The sequence below is a fragment of the Nomascus leucogenys genome, chromosome 1a, assembly GCF_006542625.1.
Source record: "Nomascus leucogenys isolate Asia chromosome 1a, Asia_NLE_v1, whole genome shotgun sequence".
Lineage (NCBI taxonomy): Eukaryota > Metazoa > Chordata > Mammalia > Primates > Hylobatidae > Nomascus > Nomascus leucogenys.
This window is the reverse complement of record NC_044381.1, coordinates 18,052,405-18,075,706: the sequence shown is the minus strand read 5'-3', so window position 1 is coordinate 18,075,706 and position 23,302 is coordinate 18,052,405. Positions and strand designations below refer to the sequence as shown.

Here is a 23,302-nt window from a genome sequence, read left to right as displayed (position 1 = left end):
AAAGATTAAAGAATTGTTAAGAAAATAGATATGAAGGCCAGACAAAAAATAATCTAACATAAAGACAACTTCCTTGATTTAGAGTATAAAAAATGGAATAGAAAAGTATGAAAAAATATATGCAAAAGAGAAATCCTTGGAACAAAGTAATATTTTAATTGACAAATAATAAATGCATAGGTATTTCAGGAAAATGTGATCTAGAACAAATTATATTGACATATTCTATTTAAGTTTTTGAATATCAAGCTGAAAAAAGTAAATTTTCAGGCATCCACTTAGCGAAGGCAAGTCACATCCACAGCAGGGGGTGATACACGGGAGGTTGGGGAATTCAGACACCTCTCTGTAACACATCCTCACAGCAACCACCGATTCTATAAATGAGTAACATCTAGAAAGTTCTGAGGAAAAAAAGGTATAACCCAATAAAATTATACCCAGCCCATTTAATCCCTGTTGAATCATATTCTCAAACATCTAGGTTCTTACAAATATGGCTACTTTCATTCCTTCTTGAAAAAAACGCTTTTTTTTTTTTTTTTTTTTTTTTTTTTTTGACACAGAGTCTTGCTCTTTCACCCAGGCTGGAGTGAAGTGGCGCCCAGGTTGCAGTGCAATGACACAATCTTGGCTCACTGCAACCTCTGCCCCCTGGGTTCAAGGAATTATCCTGTCTCAGCCTGCCAGGTAGCTGGGATTACAGGCACGCACCACTACGCCCAGCTAATTTTTGTATTTTTAGTAGAGAGTTTTGCCATATTGGCCAGGCTGGTCTCGAACTCCTGACCTCAGGGGATCCACCTGCCGCGGCCTGCAAAGTGCTAGGATTACAGACGTGAGCCACCGCGCCTGGTAATACTTTGAATTTTATCTGGCTAACCAAGAAACACATGAAAATAAAGAATTCATAAATAGAAAAGCCATGGCTTTTAAAAATGTGATGAGTACCGAATTCGTTATATAGAGAGACAAGACTTTAAAGGTGAGGAAATTATTCTTGTAATATATAAAGTTATAGACTGGTAAAATTTTTAAAAAGAAATTTAATGAACAAAACTCAAGATGTGGAGGAAACAAAAAACTTTTACAAAAAAGTTTTGTAAAAATGCTGGGTTTTCCATCTTGCATAGCAAGGTGTTAATTTCTTTTTGTAATCTTTTTTTAATCTTAAAGAAATTAATTCTTTTGAAGCAGAGAAAATATTTATTTAAAGTTTAACAGCTCATTTACCTTTACTTCTGTTTCTCTTCATTTAGTTGGCTCCAAATAAATAAAATAAATGTAAATCCCTTTTTCAAAAATATGACACTCTTTTTATATAATTAGTCTACCCATCTAGCCTTCTCCGTATCTGGCCATTAAGAGATGGTTATGGCCAGGTGCATTGGCTCACGCCTGTAATCCCAGCACTTGGGAGGCCGAGGTGGGCGGATTACGAGGTCAGGAGATCAAGACCATCCTGGCTAACATGGTGAAACCCCGTATCTACTAAAAATACAAAAAAATTGGCCGGGCGAGGTGGCGGACGCCTGCAGTCCCAGCTACTTGGGAGGCTGAGGCAGGAGAATGGCGTGAACCCGGGAGGCAGAGCTTGCAGTGAGCTGAGATCACACCACTGCACTCCAGCCTCGGGGACAGAGTGAGACTCCGTCTCAAAAAAAAAAAAAAAAAAAAAATTTATAAAAGAAAACGAAAAAAAAAGAGATGGTTATATGATAATATTAAAAATTTTTATCTCTAATATGTTGTGAACTAGTTTTTTCTTTGCTTTCTTCTTTTTATTCTTTCTTACTGCTCGAATGTATGTATAATTTTTCAAAAAACCATGAAGTCATTACTTTTGAAAAGTAAACCAAGGATAAAGTCTTAGCAAACCATAATTATTAAGAAGTAAATGAAAAAATGTTCCACTGAAAGAGACAGGAAGATAACAGCAAGGAGCAGGACATAAAATGAGACAATGTGATTCAGAAGCTGATAAAGAGATAAGCTTGAAAGATGATGAAAATTAAAGGTGTTAAATTGAGGCGTTCAAATATTGGCCTTAACAAGTCACCAGTAACCTGAGTGCGAGCAATTGGAGCAACAAGAGTAACTGGGACAAAAGCCAAGTGAAGGGTATATGAAAACTAATTATTAAGTATAAATTGTCAAAACCTAAAAGTACAGTGGTTAGAATGTAGCAGGTTAAACAACAAAAAATACTGTCATATCAACCTTTAATTTTTCTAATGAGGTACTGAAGTTATATATGAAATATAGTTATCTTGGCTTTAATAAAGAGATAATCCTCTTGCAATTTGAGCAGTGAGACATTCCCCGTTACTGGTCATATTTAGGCTAGCTGTCAGGGAGGTTGCAGATCTGAAGATCTCCAAGTTTCCTTCTAACTCTAAGATTTTGATTCCAGGAAAAAAGATGAGAGCTAAATAATTTCCCAAAAAATGTAATGCCTAACCAAAATGTTAACAAATTATTGATATTGAGCATAATGCTATAGTACCTACAAAACTGTAAACAAACAAAACTAAGAAAACTTTATCAATGAATAATAAAAATGAGTATCATTTATCCTTATAAAATAATCTCTAGAATTTTTGTGTGTGGGTACACAGTAGATGTATCTATAGGGTAGATGACATGTGATACACACAGGCAATGCATAATAATCATATCAAGGTAAATGGGGCATCCATCACCTCAAGCACTTAACTTTTACATTACAAACCATCCAACAATTAAATTATTTTTTAATACAGTCACCCTGTCATGCTAGCAAACACCAGGTCTTACTTGTTCTTTCCAACTTTTTTTTTGTAATCCATTAATTATTCCCACTTCCTCCAACTACCCTTTCCAGGCTCTGGTGACCATCCTTCTACTCTCTAGCTCCATGAGTTCAATTGTTTTAATTTTTAGCTCCCACCAATAAGTAAGAACATGTGAAGTCTGTCTTTCTGTACCTGGCTTATTTCACTTAACACAATGACCTTCAATTTCATCCATGTTGTTGCAAATGACAAGATTTCAATTCTTTTATGGCTGAATAGTACACCATTGTGTGTATGTACCACATTCGTTTTATCCATTCGTCTGTTGATGAACATTTGGGTTGCTTCCAAATTTTGGCTATTATGAATAATGCTGCAATAAACATGGGAATGCAGATATCTCTTCAATATACTGATTTCCTTTCCTTTGGGTATATACCTAGCAGTGTGATAGCTAGATCATATCACAGCTCTACTTCCATTTTTTTTTTTTCCTGAGATGGAGTCTCACTTCTGTCACCCAGGCTGGAGTGCAGTGGCGCAATCTCAGCTCACTGCAACCTCCAACTCCTGGTTCAAGCGATTCTATTGTCTCAGCCTCCCAAGTAACTGGGATTACAGGTGTGTGTGCCACCTCACCCTTCTCATTTTGTATTTTTAGGAGAGATGGAGTTTCACCATGTTGGCCAGGCTGGTCTCAAACTCCTGACCTCAAGTAATCCACCCACCTCAGCCTCCCAAAGTGTGGGATTATAGGTATAAGCCACTGCACCCAGCCTATTTCTAATTGAGTCAATTCCAAACTGTTCTTCATAGTAGTTGTACTAATTTACATTCCTACCAACAATGTATGAGAGTTCCCTTTTTACCCACATCTTCCCCAGCATTTGTTATTGCCTGTCTTGTGGATAAGAGCCATTCAGGCTGGGATGAGATATTTCATTTTAGTTTTGATTTGTATTCTCTAACGATCAATAACGTTGAGCATTTTCATATATCTATTTGCAAATGGTATGTCTTCTTTTGAGAAATGTCTACTCATAGCTTTGGCCCATTTTTTAATTGGATTATTAAATTTTTTCCTACAGAGTAGTGTTTAGCTGCTTATATATTCTGGTTATTAATCCCTTGTTAGATGGGTAGTTTGCAAATATTGTCTCCCACTCTGTGGGTTGTCTCTTTGATTTGTTGATTGTTCCCTTGCTGTCCAGAAGCTTTTTAGCTTGATGTAATCCCATGTGTCCATTTCTCTTTGGTTGCCTGTGCTTGTAGGATATTACTCAAAAGATCCTTGCTCAGTCCAACATCTTGGAGACTTTCCTCAATGTTTTCTTTTAGTAGTTTCATAGTTTGAGGTCTGAGATTTAAGTGTTTAATCCATTGTGTTTGATTTTTGTATATGGCAAGTGACAGGGGACTAGTTTCATTCTTTTTTTTTTTTTTTATTATACTTTAGGTTTTAGGGTACATGTGCACAATGTGCAGGTTTGTTACATATGTATCCATGTGCCATGTTGATTTCCTGCACCCATTAACTCCTCATTTAGCATTAGGTATATCTCCTAATGCTGTCCCTCCCCCATCCCCCCACCCCACAACAGTCCCCGGAGTGTGATGTTCCCCTTCCTGTGTCCATGAGTTCTCATTGTTCAATTCCCACCTATGAGTGAGAACATGCGGTGTTTGGCTTTTTGTCCTTGCGATAGTTTACTGAGAATGATGTTCTTATGCACATGAATATCTAGTTTTCCCAGCAGTATTTATTGAAGAGACTGTCCTTTTCCCAATGTATGTTCTTGGCAACTCTGTCAACAATTAGTTTATATAGAGGTATGAATATATTTCTGGGTTGTCTGTTAGGTTCCATTGGTCTATGTGTCAATTTTCATGCTGTTTTAGTTACTGTAGCTTTATAGTACAATTTAATTTAAGAAATGTGATTCCTCTAGTTTTGTTCTTTTTGCTTACAATAGCTTTGGCTATTCTGGGTCTCTTTTATTCTATATAAATTTTAGGATTGTTTTTTCTATTTCTGTGAAGAATGTCATTGGTATTTTTATAGTGCTTGCATTAAATCTGTAGATTGCTTTAGGTAATATGGTCATTTTAACAATATTGGTTTTTACAATCCATTAAGAGGGGATGTCTTTCCATTTTTTGTGTGTCCCCTTCAATTTCTTTCATCAATATTCTAAAGTTTTTATTGTAGGAAGATTCTTCACTTCTCTGGTTAAATCCTAGGTACTGAATTTTAGGTGTAGCTGCTGTAAATGGAATTAGCTTTCTTGACTTCTTTTTCAGATTGTTTGCTGTTGGCATATAGAAATGATACTGATTTTTGTATGTTGATTTTGTATCATCCAACTTTACTGAATTTGTTCATCCTGTCTAATAGTTTTTTTATGGAATCTTAAGTTTTTCCAAATACAAAATCATATCATTGGCAAATAAAAGATAATTTAACTTCTTCCTAATTTGGATGCCCTTTCTTTCTTTCTCTTGTGTGACTGCCCTAACTAGGACATCCAGTACTATGTTGAATAACAGTGGTGAAAGTAGGCATCATGGTCATGTTCCATATCTTAAAGGAAAAGCTTTCAATTTTTCCTGATTCATTATGATGCCAGTGATAGCTCTGTCCTATATGCCTTTTATTATCCTGATGTATGTTTGTTCCAATAAAACCAGTTTTTTGAGAGATTTTCTCATGAAAGAATGTTGAATTTTACTGAATGCTTTTTCAGGACTAAGTAAAATGATCCTATGGTTTCTGTCCTTCATTCTGTTGATAATATGTGTCACACTGATTAATGTCCAAATGTTGAACTATCCTTGCAACCCTTGGATAAATCCCAATTGGTCATGATAACTGATTTTTTAATGTGTTGTTGAATTCAGCTTGCTAGTATCTTGCAGAGGTTTTTTTGCATCAATGTTCATCAGGGATATTGAACTATAGTTTCCTTTTTTTGATGTGTCTTTGTCTGGTTTTGGTATCAAGGTAATACTGGCCTTGTAGAATGAGTTTGAAAGTATTCCCTCCTCTTCTACCTTTTGGAATAGTTTGAGTAGGATTGGAATTAGTTCTTCTTTAAATGTCTGGTAGAGTTCAGCAGTGAAGTCACCGGGTCCTGGTTGTTTCTTTGCTGAGAGACTCTGTATTATGGCATCAATCTCTTTACTTATTATCGTTCCGTTCAGGTTTGGGATTTCTTCATGGTTCAATAATCTTAGTAGGTTGTATGTGTTTAAGAATTTATCCATTTCTTCTAGATTTTCCAATTTATTGGCATATAGCTGATATGTATTTGGCATATAGTTGGTAATAGCAGCCACTAACAATACTTTAAATTTCTGCAGTATCTGTTGTAATGTCTGCTTTTCCACATCTGATATTTATTTGTGTTCTCTTTTTCTTAGTCTGGTTAAAGGTTTGTAAATTTTGGTTAGCTTTTTGATAAACCAACTTTTTGTTTTAATGATTTTTTTCATATTGTTTTATTCATTTTAATTTTATTTATCTCTGATCTTTATTATCTCTTTTCTTTTACTAATTTTGGGTTTGATTAGCTCTAGCTTTTCTAGCTTTTCAAGATGCATCATTATTTGAATTTTTTCTTCTTCTTTGATGTAGGCATTTAAAGCTATAAACTTCCCTCTTAGTATTGCTTTTGCTGTATCCCATAGGTTCCAGTATGTTGTGCTTCCATTATCATTTGTTTCAATAAATTTTTAAATTTCTTCCTTAATTTCTTCATTGACACACGGGTCATTCAGGAGCACACTGTTTAATTTCCATATGTCTGCAGAGCTTCCAAAATTTTTCATGTTATTGATTACTAGTGCTATTCCATTGTTGTCAGGGAAGATGCTTGATATTATTTCAATTTTTTTGAATGTTTTAAGACTTGTTTTGTGGCCTAACACACTGTCTATCCTCGAGAATGATCCAGGTGCTGGGGAGAAGAATGTGTATTCTGCAGCCATTGGATGAAATGTTCTGTAAATATTAGCTCCATTTGGTATACAGTACAAATTAATTCTAATGTTTCTTTGTTGATTTTCTGTCTGGAAGATCTGTCCAGTGCTGAAAGTGGGATACTAAAGCCTCCAGCTATCATTGAATTAAGGTCTATATTTCTCTTTAGCTCTAATAATATTTGCTTTATATATCTGGGTACTACAGTGTTGGGTGAATATATATTTACAACTGTGATATCCTCTTACTAAATTGACACCTTTATCGTTATATAATGACCTTTGTCTCTTACAGTTTTTGCTTGAAATCTGTTTGGTCTGATACAAGTATAGCTACTCCTGCTCTTCTTTGGTTTGTACTGGCATGGAGTATCTTTTTCCATTTGTTTATTTTCAGTCTATATGTCTCTTTATAGACGAAGCATTTCTTGTATACAACAGACAGTGGCTCTGATTTTTACATCCTTTTAGCTACTCTATGTATTTTGATTACAGAGTTTAGTCCATTCACATTCAATGTGATTACCAAAAAGTAAGAACTCACTCCTGCCATTTTGTTATTGGTTTCCTGGTTATTTTGTGGTCTTCTTTTCCTTCCTTCATTCCTTCTTGTTTTCCTTGTAGTGAAGGTAATTTTCTCTTACCTTTTCTCCTAAAATAAAAGGAAAATTTTATTTCTTCCTTTTTATTTTTTGTGTAGCCACTGTATGGTTTTTGATTTGAGGTTACAATGAATGTCACAAATACTATCTTATAACCCATTATTTTAACTGGATTAACAACACTGCTTGCATAAACAAATAAGCAAAAAGAAAACTGATAAAAATTACATAACTTTGTCCAGCCTCTTTTTAACTTTCTGTTGTTTATATCTTATTATACTATGTCTTGAAAAGTTTTTATAGTTATTTTTTGATTGGCTCATCTTTAAGTCTTTCTACTTAAGAGTAGTTTGTATACCATTGTTACGGTATTACAATATTGTATGTCATTCTGTGTACTTATATTGCCAATGACTTTTGTACCTTCAGATGATTTATTACTCATTAATATCCTTTTTCTGATTTAAGTACTCCATTTATGACTTCTTGTAGGATAGGTATGATGTTGATGAAATCTCCAGCTTTTATTTGTCTGTCAAAGCATTTCTCCTCCATGTTTGAAGGATATTTTTGCAGGATATATTATTCCAGGGCAAAAGTTTGTTGTTTTTTCCTTCAGCACTTTAAGTATGTCATGCCACTATCTCCTAGCCTCTGAAGTTTCTACTGAAAAGTCTGCTGCCAGCATATTGAAGCTCCATTGTATGTTATTTGTTTCTTTTCTCTTGCTGCTTTTAGGATCCTTTCTTTATCCTTGATCCTTGGGAGTTTGTTAAATGCCTTCAGGTTGTCTTTCTTGGGTTAAACCTGCTTGGTGTTCTGCAACTTTCTCATAGTTGAATATTGTTATCTTTTGCTAGGTTTGAAAAGTTCCCTGTTATTTTCCCTTTGAATAAACTTTGTACTCCTGTCTTTTTCACTAACTCCTCTTAAGGCCAATAACTCCTAGATTTTCCCTTTTGAGGCTATTTTATTAATCTTGTAGGTATGCTGCATTGTTTTTTATTCTTTTGTCTCCTCTGTGTATTTTCTTTTTTTTTTCTCGAGATGGAGTCTCACTTTGTCACCAGGCTGGAGTGCAGTGGCGCGATCTTGATTCACAGCAACCTCTGCATCCTGGGGTCAAGAGATTCCCCTGCCTCAGCCTCCCAAGTAGCTGGGATCACAACCATGTGCCACCATGCCTGGCTAATGTTTGTATTTTTAGTAGAGACAGGGTTCCACCATATTGGCCAGGCTCGTCTCAAATTCCTGACATTAGGTGATCCTCCTACCTCAGCCTCCTAAAGTGCTGGGATTACAGACATGAACCACCACACCCGCCCTGACTATGTATTTTCAAATAGCCTGTCTTCAAGCTCACTAATTCCTTCTTCCACTTGATCAATTCTGCTTTGAGGTGACTCCAGTGCATTTTTCATTCCAGAATTTCTGCTTGATTCTTTATTTTTTCAATCACTTTGTTAAATTTCTCTGATAGAGTTCTGAAATCCTTCTCCATGTTATCTTTAATTTCTTTGAGTTTCCTCAAAACAGTTATTTGGAATTCTCTGTCTGAAAGGCTACATATCTGTTTCTACAGTATTGATCCCAGGTGCCTTATTTAGTTTGTTTGATGAAGTCATGTTTTCTTGGTGTATTATCCTGTTTCCATACTTCTATAAGGAACTGCTCAAGACTGAGTAATAAAGGAAAGAGATTTAATTGACTCACAGCTCAGCATGGCTGGGGAGGCCTCTGGAAACTAATAATCATGGTGGAATGTGAAGGGGAAGCAAGGCACCTTCTTCACAAGGCAGCAGGAAGGAGAAGTGCCAAGCGAATGGGGAAAAAGCCCCCTACAAAACCATCAGATTTCATGAGAACTCACTCACTGTCATGAGAGCAGCATGGGGGAAACCACCCCCATGATTCAATTACCTCCACCTGGTCTCTCTTTTGACATGTGGAGATTATGGGGATTATAATTCAAGATGAGTCTGGGGTGGGGACACAAAGCGTAATCTATCACTTGGATAGTATTGATCCTTGTGGATGTTTTCTGGTGTCTGGGAATACAAAGGTTAGATATTTATTTTTGTCTTTGCAGTCTGGACTTGTTTGTACTCAACCTTCTTGAGAAGATGGGTACAAAGATGCTAAGGCAATAGGATTGATTCAGCCCAAGACTTCCAGGTTATTTGAAAGGACTTGGGTGTTATGATCTAGTCCACATCTGCATTAGTGGGCACCCCAAGCCCAGTAACACTGGGGTTCTTGCTGACTTCTAGAACTACTGCCTGGGCAGTCTTGGTTAAGATCCTGAAGAATTCTCTGGATTACCAGGCAGAGACCCTTGCTTTCTTTCCTTTCTCCCAAACAAAGAGTCTATCTCTCTTTGCTGAGCCTTCTGGAGCTGGGGATGGAGTGACAAATGCACCCCTGTGGCCACCACCACTGGGCCTATGCTGGGGGTCAGAATTGACACCAGTATATCCCTGAGTCTCACCCAAGGCCCACTGTAACCACTATCTGGCTACCACCTATGTTTGCTCAAGGCCCTAGGGCTCTGCAAAGAGCAGACTGTGAAGCCAGTCAGACTTGTGTCATTCCCTTCAGGGTAGCAGGATCCCTCCAGCCCTAGGTGGTCCAGAGAGAGCAGGATCCCTCCAGCCCTGGGTGGCCATTTAGGAGCCAGGGAGTAAAGTAAAAAACCTTAGAAATCCACCTGGTGTTCTAGTCCACTGCAGCTGACCTGGCACTCAAACCACCAGACACAGTCCTTCCCACTCTTCCCTTCCCTTTCCACAGGCAAAGGAGTCTCTGCCTGTGGTCACCACCACCACAGTCCTACAGGGAGTACTACCAGGCCACTGCCGATGTTCCTTAAAGCCCAAGGGCTCTTCAGTCAGCTTGTTGCAAATGCTGCCAGGCCTGGGACTCACCTTTCAGGACAATGGGCTTCCCTCTGGCCCAGGGCAGGTCTAGAAATGCCAACTAAGAGCCAAGGCCTGGAATCAATGACCCCACAAGCTGCTTGGTGTTCTACCTCATTGTGGATGAGCTGGTACCTAAGGTGCAAGAAAAATTACCCTTTACTTTTCCCTCTGCTTTTCTCATGCAGGTGTTTCTCACCACAGCCACCACAGCTGGGGATGCACTGGGTTTCACCTGAATCCAGCACATCTCAGAGTCTCAGCCAAGACCCACAGTCTACCATCTGGGTATTGCTGCTGGTTATTCAGGGCCCAAGGGCTCTTCAGTCAGTAGGTGATAGATCCTGCCAGGACTGCATCGTTGCCTTGAAGGCACCAGGTTCACTTCTAGTCCAGGATGTGTCTGGAAATGTCATCCAGGAGCTAGGACCTAGAATAAGGGTCTCATAAATCTAACTAGTGCCCTATCCTACTATGGCTGAGCTGGTGTCCAAGATGCAAGACAAAGACCTCTTTACTCTTTCTTCTCTCCTCCACAAGCAGACAGAAGGGGTTCCTTTCAGAGCCATGAGCTGTGCTGCCAAGGGTTGGGAGAGCAATGGCACAAATACCCCATGAGCTACCCTGGCTGGTGTCTCAGTAGGTCACATGCCACCCAAGTCCACTGGCTCTGAGCCCAACTTAGCACTAGGGCTTGCCTAGGAGTTGAAGTCATCGTGGCCTAGATAGTCTTTTAAGTTTATATAGAGCCCCAGAGTCCTGTGGTGACGAGGCTTGCCAGAACTCAGGTTCCAACCAATGGGATGGGTGACTGTCCTCTGGACAGGTCTGGTCTAAATGCTCTTTCTATGGGCAGGTATCAGATGCATTCGGCTGGTTTTGCTCTCTGCTATGACAGGGCAAGACCGAGTTCAACGCAAAGCCCAATAGTCACTGCATTCTCCCTCCCCTAAGTGCACAATTCTCTCTCCGTGTCACATGGCCACTGTCAGGAGATCGGGGAAGGGTGGCATTGGTAATTTAAGACTGTCTTTCCTACCCTCTTCAGTGCCTCTTTCAGCCATTTGAAGTTAAAACCAGGTACTGTGAGTGCTCACCTGATTTCTGATTCCTATGTATGTGTTTTTTTTGTGTGTGTACATAGTTCTTAAATTTGGAGTTCCCACAGGGTAAAGTCTTCTATTTGGCCATCTTGCTGTACCTTCTCCCCTAGATTTTTTAATAAATTATAAAGCTAACTTTTAGATGTTCTATTTATTTAATTTTCTCAGGATGAAAATGTTAGTGAGTTATCAATGAATAAAGTATTGGAAAAGAAATAAAAAGAGTAAGATTCTTAAAAGAAATTGAAACTAAAACATCAAGAATTAGACAATTTTAAAATTCCTGTTAAGTATTTATTTTCCGAAAATTTACCTTCTCTTCTCTCTGCCACACATCTATTCAGTTCTTCTATTGCTGCCTTATCAATAGATATATGTACTTTAAGTTCATCTAATTCTTCTTCAAGATTCATCCTATGAAAAAGCAATAAACATTTACTTAAAACCATATTGTTTTACTAAAAGAATATATCAAACATATGTATTTAAATATGTTTCTAAATAATATATCAAACAAAGTCAGTAAAGATATTTTAAAGTACATAAAATGGAGAACAGTAAAATGAAAGCAAAAATAAATCAATAATATTCACAGGCTGGGCATGGTGGCTCATACCTATAATTGAAGCATTTTAGAAAGCCAAGGCAAGAGGATCACTTGAGACCAGAAGTTCAAGACCAGCCTGGGCAACACAGAGAGACCCTGTCTTTACAATAATAATAATAATAATAACAACAACAATAACCACTAGCCCATCATGGTTATGCGCACCTGTAGTCCTAGCTACTTGGGATGCTGAGGCAGTAGGATTAATTCAGCCCAAGACTTCAAGGTTACAGTAAGCTATAATTTCACTGCTGCACTACAGCCTGGGCAAAAGATTGGGCCCTTGTCTCCATAAAATAAAAAATGGTAATAATATGCACAAATCCTAAAAATTACAATTGAATTTACTGAGGATCTGGAAAATCAAATGTTTTAAGTAAGTTATTTCTGTTAACTTTATCTCAATAAACATGCTAAACACTTAAAATACAGACTATATAATTTTAAAAATTATGTATTGAATTGCTCAACCACTTCTTGGTTGTTTTTAGACAAAGTCTCACTCTGTCACCTAGGCTGAAGTGCAGTGGCACAATCATGGCTTACTGCAGCCCCTAACTCCCAGGCTCAGGTGATCCTCCCACCTTAGCCTCCTAAGTAGCTGGGACTACAGGGGTGTGCCACCATGCCCAGCTAATTTTTTGTACAGTCAGGGTTTCACCAAGTTGCATAGGCTGAACTCCTGGACTCAAGCGACCTACTCATCTTGGCCTCCCAAAATGCTGGGATCACAGGCATGAGCCACAACACCTGCCATGCTCAACCACGTCCTAACACACAGATATTCTAGGCAAAATAGTAACGAAAAATGTTAATACATAACACTGAAAACAAGAAGGGTAAATTCCTAGATGCCAAATAAAGGCAAAAAGACTTCCCAGTAAAACAGAACTGAGCTATCATGGTGAGTATTTGACCAGAACCAAATACTGGCCATGGGGACCTCAGAATGTGAGACCTGAGTAGGGATGGTGTATTAGTCTATTCTCACTTTGCTATTAAAAAAACCTCCTGAGACTAGGTAATTTATAAAGAAAAGAGGTTCAATTGACTCACAGTTCCACAGACTGTACAGGAAGCATGGCTGAGGAGGCCTCATGAAACTTACATTCATGGTAGAAGGGGAACGGGAAGCAGGCAGGTCTTACGTGGCTGGAGCAGGAGGAAAAGAGCGCAGAGGGAGGTGCTACACACTTTTAAACAACAAGATCTTATGAGAACTCACTATCAACAGAACAGCAAGGGGGAAGTCTGCCCACATGATCAAGTCACCTCTCACCAGACCCCTCCTCCACCACTGGGGATTACAATGCGACATGAAATTTGGGCAGGGACACAAATCCAAACCATATCAGATGGACATTTAGACCCATGGCCCTACCTGGTTGACAGACAAAAATGAGCTAACTACAGGAAACTGGGAGATAACAATCTGCTGAATGAAAACCTGAATATCTGAGCTTATCTGGTTAGAGTTTCATTAAAATAGTTCTCCAGCCCTAGTATGGGGACAGGACAGAGTCAACCACATGATATCAGAATCCCAAGCCTAAATCAATAGGTTCAAAACTGAGCCATATAATTTACAGAAACATGAACAATCAAAAATAGTACAAAAACTGGACATATGGCCAGAGTATACTGGAGGGTTCAGGAAGACAAGCACCCCTAAAGGGAGGCTTCCATAACTAACAAAATGTATGGGAGAAAAGCCACCACAGAAAATAATTCTCGAGTCAAGCGTGGAGACAATAAGTATATAAATAAGTTCAAAGCCATGAATGACAATCTAAATATCCCACTGCCCAAAATGGGATAACGTAAAACAATAAAATAGAGATAACAGAACAATCAAAATTACTTTCACCATTAGAGTTTTTAAAATGTTTTTAAAAAGATAAAGAAGTGATAAACGTATGTTAAAAAAGAACAGGGGTTTATAAAACAGAAAATAGACAAAAATAATCAAATAATATATCTAAAAATATGAAATAAAGCAATGAAAATTAATAATAATAACATAATACCAGAAATTTAAAACTCAATGGATGAGTTCAACAGCAAGTAGAAAAAGCTAATGAAAACTGATAAAATGGAAGACAGCAGAAAGAGGTAAAGGAAGGAAAACAGTAGAGGTATACAAAATGTGTTGGAATAAGAAGTACAGAAAGGATTTAATAGAAATTATTCGAGGAGAGAATTGAAAGACTGGAGGCAGGAGTATAGATGGAAGATGACAGTCAAAATATTAATAGCTCAGGATTTGAGAACTGATGAAGATATGAATTAACAGCGTTAAAGAGCATCAAAAAATTGCAAGGAGAGTAAATAAAACTCTGTTCACACTTAAAAATATCATAGTGAAACTTCAGGACACCAAAGATAGAGACAATCTTTAAATCAACCAGATTGAGAAGAAAACATTTCTAACAACTAAAGATCTCTGGAATAACAGCAGAGTTCTCATATCAACAAGAAAAGCCAGAAGGAAAATAATTAATACCTTACACATGCCAATCAGTATCTTAAATGTGGTGTTTATCTTTCTGATCCATACATAGTATATATGTATGTGTATAGTGTATACATAGTACATACACACGTGTATGTCTACATATGTGTGCAGTTATGTGTAACTATATTTTTACAAATGTGTATGTCTACATATACATCCACAAAAATATATAGTATCATTTTGTGATTTCTAAAAATTTTACACTTAGAAATTATATTATAGTATATATACTATTATTCAACTTTCTTCTTTTAAATCAACTTTTGCTTTTTAAGCATTTCTATTTTGATAAGTTTAGATCTAGTTTATACATGTTAAATGCAGTAGAGTATCACATTATATCAATATATCACAATGTATTTGTATCTATCACTAAGAGACATTTAGATTGCTTCTAATTGTTCACTATTACCAAATTGCTGCAGTGAACATCCTTATTCATGAATCCTGTTTCACTACCTTTAAAAACATAAGAATCTCTTTAAGAGTAAAATTTTTCTCTCAAGGGTTTTTATATTCGCTAGATAAAATTACAAAGATTGGAAAATACATTACCAAATTTAAAACCTTTTTATATCTGAAGATAACTTTACCTGTAACATTCCTACATTTGATTATATATTATATCATTCTTTTCTTCAGAAAAAAGTTTCTTAAGAAGCAACTAATCTACACTGAAAACAAACTATTCTAAAGCCTGAAATACTTTCCAGACTAAACAAACCCTTTGTATCAGTTTCCCATCATTCAAAATAAATTTTATTATTTAGTCATTAGCATTCAATTCAGATGTTCAAACCCAACATTGTTAAGGTTATTTATCCTAAAGAAAAAAATACTATAAAATAGAATGAGTTCATGTGACAAAACTGACTTACGGAATGTAACTTTGAAGTCTTTTCACAGAAAAATCAAATGATTATAACACTCAAGATTTTCTTATGTAATTCTTTAAGAAAATCTAAAAATACTATATATATATATATGTAGTATTTATATATATAAATATATGGTGCCCAAAATATGTGGAAACAAACTATAGTAGTAAATAAATTTAGAATAATACATGTATGGCCTCAAAAAATAAATATCATATGTATATGGACTCATGTCTGGATACAACCTAAGAGATAAACATTGAAAGTTAATCTCAAGAGTTACAAAATAAAATTCCAAAATATACTTGCCATTTACTCAAGTGATATATCTGCCTATGGAGGATACAAATAATCCTGTTGACTTTATAGCAAAATACAAATTAGAATACAACTAAAAAATATAAAAGCTGGAACCTGGAAAAAACCCAAACATCCATCAATGGCTGAATAAACAAAATGTGGTATATACCTAAAATGGAATATTATTCAGCCTTAAAAAGTAAGGAACTTCTGGCACATGGTTCAACAAGGATAAATCTTGAAGAAATAGTAAATGAAATAATCCACATACAAAAAAGACAAATATTATATGATTCCACTTATATGAAGCACCTAGAATAGGCAAATCCATAGAGACAGAAAGCAGAAAGAGACAGGGGCTGTGGGAAGCAGGAAATGAGAAACAAATATATATATATACACACACACACTCAAAATACATACTCACCTACAGTGTAGGCTAATTGTACAGCAAACAAATGTGTAAATCATTTCTATATTTTAGGTATATGGGGAGGGCAGGAAAGAGAAAGGGGAAAAAGTGGAAAGAATAATGGGAAAACATAAAAATGGAAAGGCATAGAAGAGCTTTATCTTCATATTAATCACAATTTTAAATTACATATCTGTATGCTTATTGATTACTATTTGCATTCTCCAATAAGTTGAAGCTCTATGAGGCCAGGAGCCATGTGTGTTCTGCTAAATATTTTACTTACAGTGCCCAGCATATTTATTGAAGTAACAAAGGAAAGCAAAAGCAGCACAAGAGGTCACACAGATTCAGTTACATGTAACTAATATTATAAAACTCCATAGTTTAAAAGCATTTCCCATATAGTATTTACTTAGCTATAATGGTTTACCTGGTCCCAAGCCCTAGTACTTTCAGAGCATCAAGACTCACTGCTCAAAGCCTATCTATAAGTAATGTTGCATCAGACTCCGAAGCATTCAAGATACAGAAAAGAGGAATATACTTGACCATAGGCTTCAGGGCTCTAACTTAGCAAATAATTAGGTTTTAGGTTAATCTTATTCTGAAACTTTCCACTCTTACCTAGTGATAATTAACAGATGAGTTTACTTCCTCTGAGCTACAATCTTAGTGTATGAGTTTCTTGTGCTTGATTATCAATCATAAAGTAACTAACATTCAAAACCTTTTGCCACATAGCCTTGAAGTTCATTGTCTTTCTTTAAAACAGACCCTGATAAGAAAAATTTATGCAACTTTTGATTAAACTATTATCTGTGACCTTAACATTCTGATTTGCTCTTGACTTAGGATATGCAATGCTTTTTCCTGTTGGACTGATTTCCTTTTTTTTTTTGAGATGGAGTCTCACTCTGTCTGTCGCCCAGGCTGGAGTGCAGTGGCGAGATCTCGGCGCACTACAAGCTCCGCCTCCCGGTTTCACACCAGTCTCCTGTCTCAGCCTACCGAGTAGCTGGGACTACAGGCGCCCGCCAGCACATCTGGCTAATGTTTTGTATTTTTAGTAGAGACGGGGTTTCACCATGTTGGCCAGGATGGTCTCGATCTCTTGACCTCATGATCCACCCGCCTCGGCCTCCCAAAGTGCTGGGATTACAGGCGTGAGCCACTGCGCCCAGCCTGGACTGATTTCTTAAGCACAGATACATTCAAGTTCTTATCTTATTAATCAATCTCATTAATTATTGCACATAATCATACTGCCTGTTTTCTAAACTTATTATTTGGGATAACTATCAACCTGTAAAAAATGAAACTGGACCCCCCACTTCACACCACATATAAAAAATTAACTCAAAGTAGATGAAAGACCTAAATATAAGAGTTAAAACTATTAAACAACTACAGAAAAACATGAGGATAAATCTTTGACTATGGGATTTCGTTAAGGATTCTGAGATTATGACACCAAGAGCATAAGCTACAACAAGAATGAACAAACTGAACTTCATTAAAATGAAAAACTTTCATGCATCAAAGGATACTATCAAGAAAGTGGAAATATAGCCTATGGAATGGGAGGAAACTCTTGCAAATGTCTAACATCCAGAATACGTAAAGAACTATGGCCGGGCACGGTGGCTCACACCTGTAATTTCAGCAGTTTGGGAGGTCGAGGCTGGTGGATTACTTGAAGTCAGGAGTTCAGGACCAGCCTGTGTTGGCAACATGGTGAAACCCCATTTCTACTAAAAACACAAAAATTAACCAGGCATGGTGGCACAGGTCTGTAATCCCAGCTACTCAGGAAGCTGAGGCAGGATAATTGCTTGAAACCAGGAGGCAGAGGTTGCAGTGAGCTACTGCACTTCAACCTGGGCAACACAGCAAGACCCCATCTCAGTTAAAAAAAAAAAACAAAAACTATTACAACAAAAAAAGATAAGCAACCCAGTTTTCAAAACAGGTAAAGGACATGAACAGACATTTCTCCGAAGATGATAAACAATTGGCCAAAGAAACACATGCAAAGATGGTCAGCATCATTACTCATTAAGAAAATGCAAATCAAAACCCACAATTTTGCCCATAAGAAAAAACAAAAACAGACCATAACAAGTGTTGGTGAGGATGTGGGGAAATAAGAACCCTCATAGACTGCAAACAATATAAAATTGTGTAGCCACTGTAAAAAAAAAAAAAAAAAAGTTTGGCAGTTCCTTAAAAAATTAAACATAAAGCAGGGTACTATCGCTCATGCCTATAATCCCAGTACTCTGGGAGGCTGACATGGGAGGATCGCTTGAGGCCAGGAGTTCAAGACTAGCCTAGGCAACAAAGTGAGACCCCAACTCCACAAAAAATAAAAAAATAAAAAACAAACATAGATTAGCATATGGCCCAGCAATTCCACTCATAGGTTTATACCCAAAAGAATTGAAAACAGGTATTAAAACAATCCCTTGTATACAAATGTTCATAAGCAGCACTATTCAGAGTAGCCAAAATGTGGAAGGAACCCAAATGTCCACCAAGGGATTAATGGAGAAACAAATTGTGGTATACATATACAAAGGGATATTATTCAGTCATAAAAAAGTAATGAACTTCTGACACAGGCTTCAATGTGGATGAATCTTGAAAATATTATGCTAAGTGAAAGAAGCCAGACACAAAGGTCACATGTTGTATGATTCTATTTATATGAAATATTCAAAATAGGTAAATCCATAGAAACAGAAAGCAGATTAGCGGTTGCCAGCAATTGGAAGAAGGGACAAATGGGGAGACAGAGACTGACTGGTTAATGGGCATGGGGTCTCCTTCAGTGGTGATGAAAATGCTTTTGAATTAAAGTTCACTGCTAAACAACATCGTGAATGCACTAAATGCCACTGAATTGTATGCTTTAAAATACAACTAATGTGAAATTTATATATTGTTAATGGTTACCTGAAAATACATTTGTTTTCAAAATATGTCATCATTGGCAGACATTTTTTGCTAAGCATTTTATTTCCATCTCAGAGAAATGCAGTTCCTAAAATCCTCATTTCTACATACCAAAAAAAAAAAAAGAATATATATATATATATTCTAGCTTGAGAAGACTGGGAGTCTTGCTTTGCAGAGGAAAAAAATAATGGCTGAACTTTCCTAGGATAATATTTTTATTTTAGCTACTTAAGCAATTATTATTGATTTTATAGGATATCCTTTAAAACAATGGCCAACATATATTTAATATTTAACCCCAAAGAGAAGTACTCCAATCCGAGCTATGCCACTGATCCGTAGCTTACATTTTATCATTAAGGAAAAATGACCAAAAGATCATTGAAATAAAGAAGATATATCTACTTATAATACATGGGGGTAAAATTTCCTACTTCTATAAAATAAAAAAGTTTTTGTATTATGAATTCAAACCCCCTTTACTGCTGACTCCAGCTCAACTGCCTTCATTGACAAACTTGCTACCCAGAATTCTCAGTATCAACTAGGAAAACATTAGTAATTCTGTGCAAATATTTTGCATTCTCATACTTATTTTTAGACATGAAACAAAAGGGAAAGCAGAAATTGTAAAAAAATAAAAGGGGGGGCCTGATATTCAAGTGTTTTATATAACGAACTCAGATTTGTTTAAAGAGCAATGGAAAGATACTAAAAGCTTTTAAACAGATGAGAGACATTCCCAGAACTATAGTTTAAAAGGTTAATCTGCAGCACTGTTGAAAATAGATATGATGAGATAAGGGTGGATGCAGATGTTTATGAGTTTATTCTAGTTGACCAAGGAAGAAATGGTGGTGGTATGAATAAGGGCATAACAGTGAGGATGGAAAGAAATAAGATACATCCTAAGGATGTTTGTGATGTGAAATATTAAGGCTTAGTATGGACCTCAATGAGGGGAGGTCAGAAAAAAAATAATACATAAACTTATAACACCCTAGGTTTCTGGTTTGAGGAAACTGATAGATTATAATACCATTTACTAAGATTTAGAATAATGGATGGGAATAAATTTGGAGATCGTGAATTTGGTTTCAAACATGTTGAATCTCAGTGAGACATCCAAAAGGAGATGTTGTGTAGACATTTGGACATACTTAGTTGCAGTTCAGAAAGAGGGGTCTATGCTAGATATACAGGTCTGAAAGTCAACTGGCAAGAAATGACTAAAATCATGGGATGATAGATGAGACTGTCATAGGCAAATATGCAAATAAAGTACAGAGAATGCCTATGACAAAGTTCAAAAATACTGCAACAGTAAACAGCTGATTTCAGGGGGAAAAGCTGGCAACAGAGAATGTGAATAGGTGGCCAGAGGTACAGAGATAAAACCAGAAGAGACAGTGCCAGAGTGTTGAAGAAAAAATTTGTTTTAAAGAGTGTGACCAGCTTTTTCATATACTGGCAAGAATTTGAACAAGTATCCTTTAGTTACCTCTTGGTTATTTAACAATTTACCTAGATTTTTCTGTCCTTGATTTAATTATCCTTAACAAATCATAGTCTAAAATATTGATTGCTATGAACTTAATTACGTCCTCTCAAAATCTGTATGTGATGTATGTGTTATATATGACATAGGTCGGTCAGCTATAACTGTGTTCATACATCAGATTTGAACTCAGCTGAAACTCTAACCCCTAATGTGATGACAGTTGGAGACGGGGACTTTGAGTAGCAATTAGGGATAGAAAGGGGTCCTCATGATGAACTGAGTGGCTTTTTAAGATGAGAAATCTGAAATGTGACAATACACTGAGAAAGCAGCCATCTACAAGCCAGGAAGAGAGCCCTCATCAGGAACCTAATCCATCGGCACCACGATCTTGAATTTCTCAGCCTCCAAAACTATGAGAAATACATGTCTATTAAGCCACTCAGTCTATGGCATTTTGTTATATCAGCAAGAGATTTGCTTTAGCTCTGTTTCCACTCACAAGTAGAATACAGCTTTCCCTGCCTTGTGTCCCCAATATTCTCTTATTATTGCTTTTAATCACACTTTTGCTTGTCTTCTCTGCTAAGCTATGAGGACCTGATAAAAGGGGTAACATTATTTCTGTTTGTTTACCTGTGCCTAAAAAAGTACCCAGCTAAAGCATTTTACATAGGCTACAGATTAGTATAGAAAGACCTATTATTAAACCACTGCACATTTCTGATTTACTTAGCCAAGGACACAGAAAACACACAACGAATGTCAGTACACCCAGGATTCCTAGCAAGAACATGCAACTGTGGCTGACAATGTGTAATATATAATTTGCTGGATTAGAGAAGCTTAATTTTCTGCTGCACTTGAGCCCCTTATTATAGTTTTATATCACCATTCTGAAAGAATATACACAAATATTTTTTTACTAATACTTTTACTTGGGAGAATGTTAACATATGTTGGACTGTGATTGGTAGTTCACCTAATTTAGCACTGGTAAGGCAACAACTTCAACTGAGTGAGAAAGCTGACTAAGCCTGCAGGCGTTTCTGAAAGCTTGCCTCTTACTATCTAGCTTCCAAAAAGTGGTTTCACCTCACTAGCAAATGGCAGATACCCCTATTTAAATTAAGCCTTCCTAGAGCTTGAAACTATTAATCTTTACTGTATGTTCAGCCCCTAGTTAGTCCCTGGCTCTGAATTATATTGTTTAAATATTGAATGAATGAATAAATGAACACATGAATGCTCATTAAATACTGAAGGAACCAGCCAATTTATCAGTTCACAGATTACTAAGTTCTTGGCCTTTTTATTAAAATATAGTTATGATATGATAGATATATCTTATAAACATAAATGAAATATTATAGGAACTATATTCCATGTAAGTTTAAGTCCTCAGATTCCTATGCGATAGCAGCAACTAATATTTCTGACCATACTCAGTGGTAGAAACTCTATAATCTCAGTCAGTGGTAGCATTATATTTTTAACCGTATTTTGTAAATTGATGTACAGTTGCCATACAATGTTTTATAAAAGTCTTTAAAAGTTAACTTTTAAAATTCGATTTGGAAGTACTATTTAAATTCAGTTGAAAGGTAGTATTAATAGTATACCTTTTTTGTAGATTCTAACCTTACATTTAAAAGAAACTTATTACTGCAGAAAAAGGGGTACATCTTATTACTTAAATAGTTAAGACTGAGTATGAAACTAGATATTAATGAATGACTCAAAAGTAAGACTGCCTGGCCCATAGAAAAACAAGCTGAAACTTCTGTTTCCCAACAAGGAGTAGATGTATTTATCTCTATTCCTCCTGCTAATTAATTATAAAAAACCAGAAAATGATAAAACAAACGTGAGACTTTGAAAAGTAGGGAAGTGAGCTCAAGAGTAGTGGAACAACATTAGAGAAGTGACTCACAGTGGTGGGTTCCTTGAGTTTTCTTCTTTCTTCCTACATACCCCAAACTAGTTCCCAGAGAAACTCACCACCTAGAAGTGCCAATGAACAGAAACAAAAAATGCTTCAAGTAAAGCCTACTGTCTCTAGCCAAAGGACCAGGAAAGGTGAGGACCAGTAAAACAAAAACTCTGCTCACCATGCCCACCCTACTCCAGCCATAATCAACTGGGGGGAAAAACAAAACAAAAAGCAGCCATACTCTGTCGATGAAAGCAGAGTGAGGGCCAGGCATGGTGGCTCACACCTGTAATCCCAGCACTTTGGGAGGCCAAGGCAAGTGGATTACTTGAGGTCAGAGCTCAAGACCAGTCTGGACAACATGGTGAAACCCCACCTCTACGGAAAATACAAAAATTTGCCGGGCGTGGTGATGCATGCCTATAATCCCAGCTACTCGGGAGGCTGAGGCAGGAGATTTACTTGAACCCAGGAGGCAGAGGCTGCAGTGAGCCAAAATCACTCCACTGCACTCCACCTGGGCGAGAGAGCAAGACTCCGTCTCAAAAAAAAAAAAAAAAAAAAAAAAAAAAGAAAGCAGAGTGAGAAGCCTGTACTTTCACCAACACTAAGCAGGAACCCCTTCAAACTCTCACAATGCAGTATCAGCAGAGGAAAAGTTAAGAGGTAAAAGGGGGGAGTAAGGCTCCCATCTTTTCCTAGTAGTATTGACGTGACCTTCTCCCTCAGACATGATACCATCAGAGTCCTGCTAAAATAAAAGATTTAAATAAGATCCACAGTCTCAAAATGTAATACAGATAATCACTGACTTACAACGCTT

At 36.8% G+C, this 23,302-nt stretch overlaps 1 protein-coding gene across 4 annotated transcripts in view; it reads right to left on the bottom strand.

Moving 5' to 3' along the window:
- CNTLN (centlein) overlaps positions 1-23,302 on the bottom strand; it is a 369,700-nt gene that overhangs the window by 132,794 nt on the left and 213,604 nt on the right. For all 4 annotated transcript variants that reach the window (XM_030817536.1, XM_030817587.1, XM_030817638.1 and 1 more), the window contains one exon: positions 11,686-11,786. In XM_030817536.1, the coding sequence (XP_030673396.1) occupies positions 11,686-11,786 (101 nt within the window). The remainder of the gene's footprint in view (positions 1-11,685; positions 11,787-23,302) is intronic.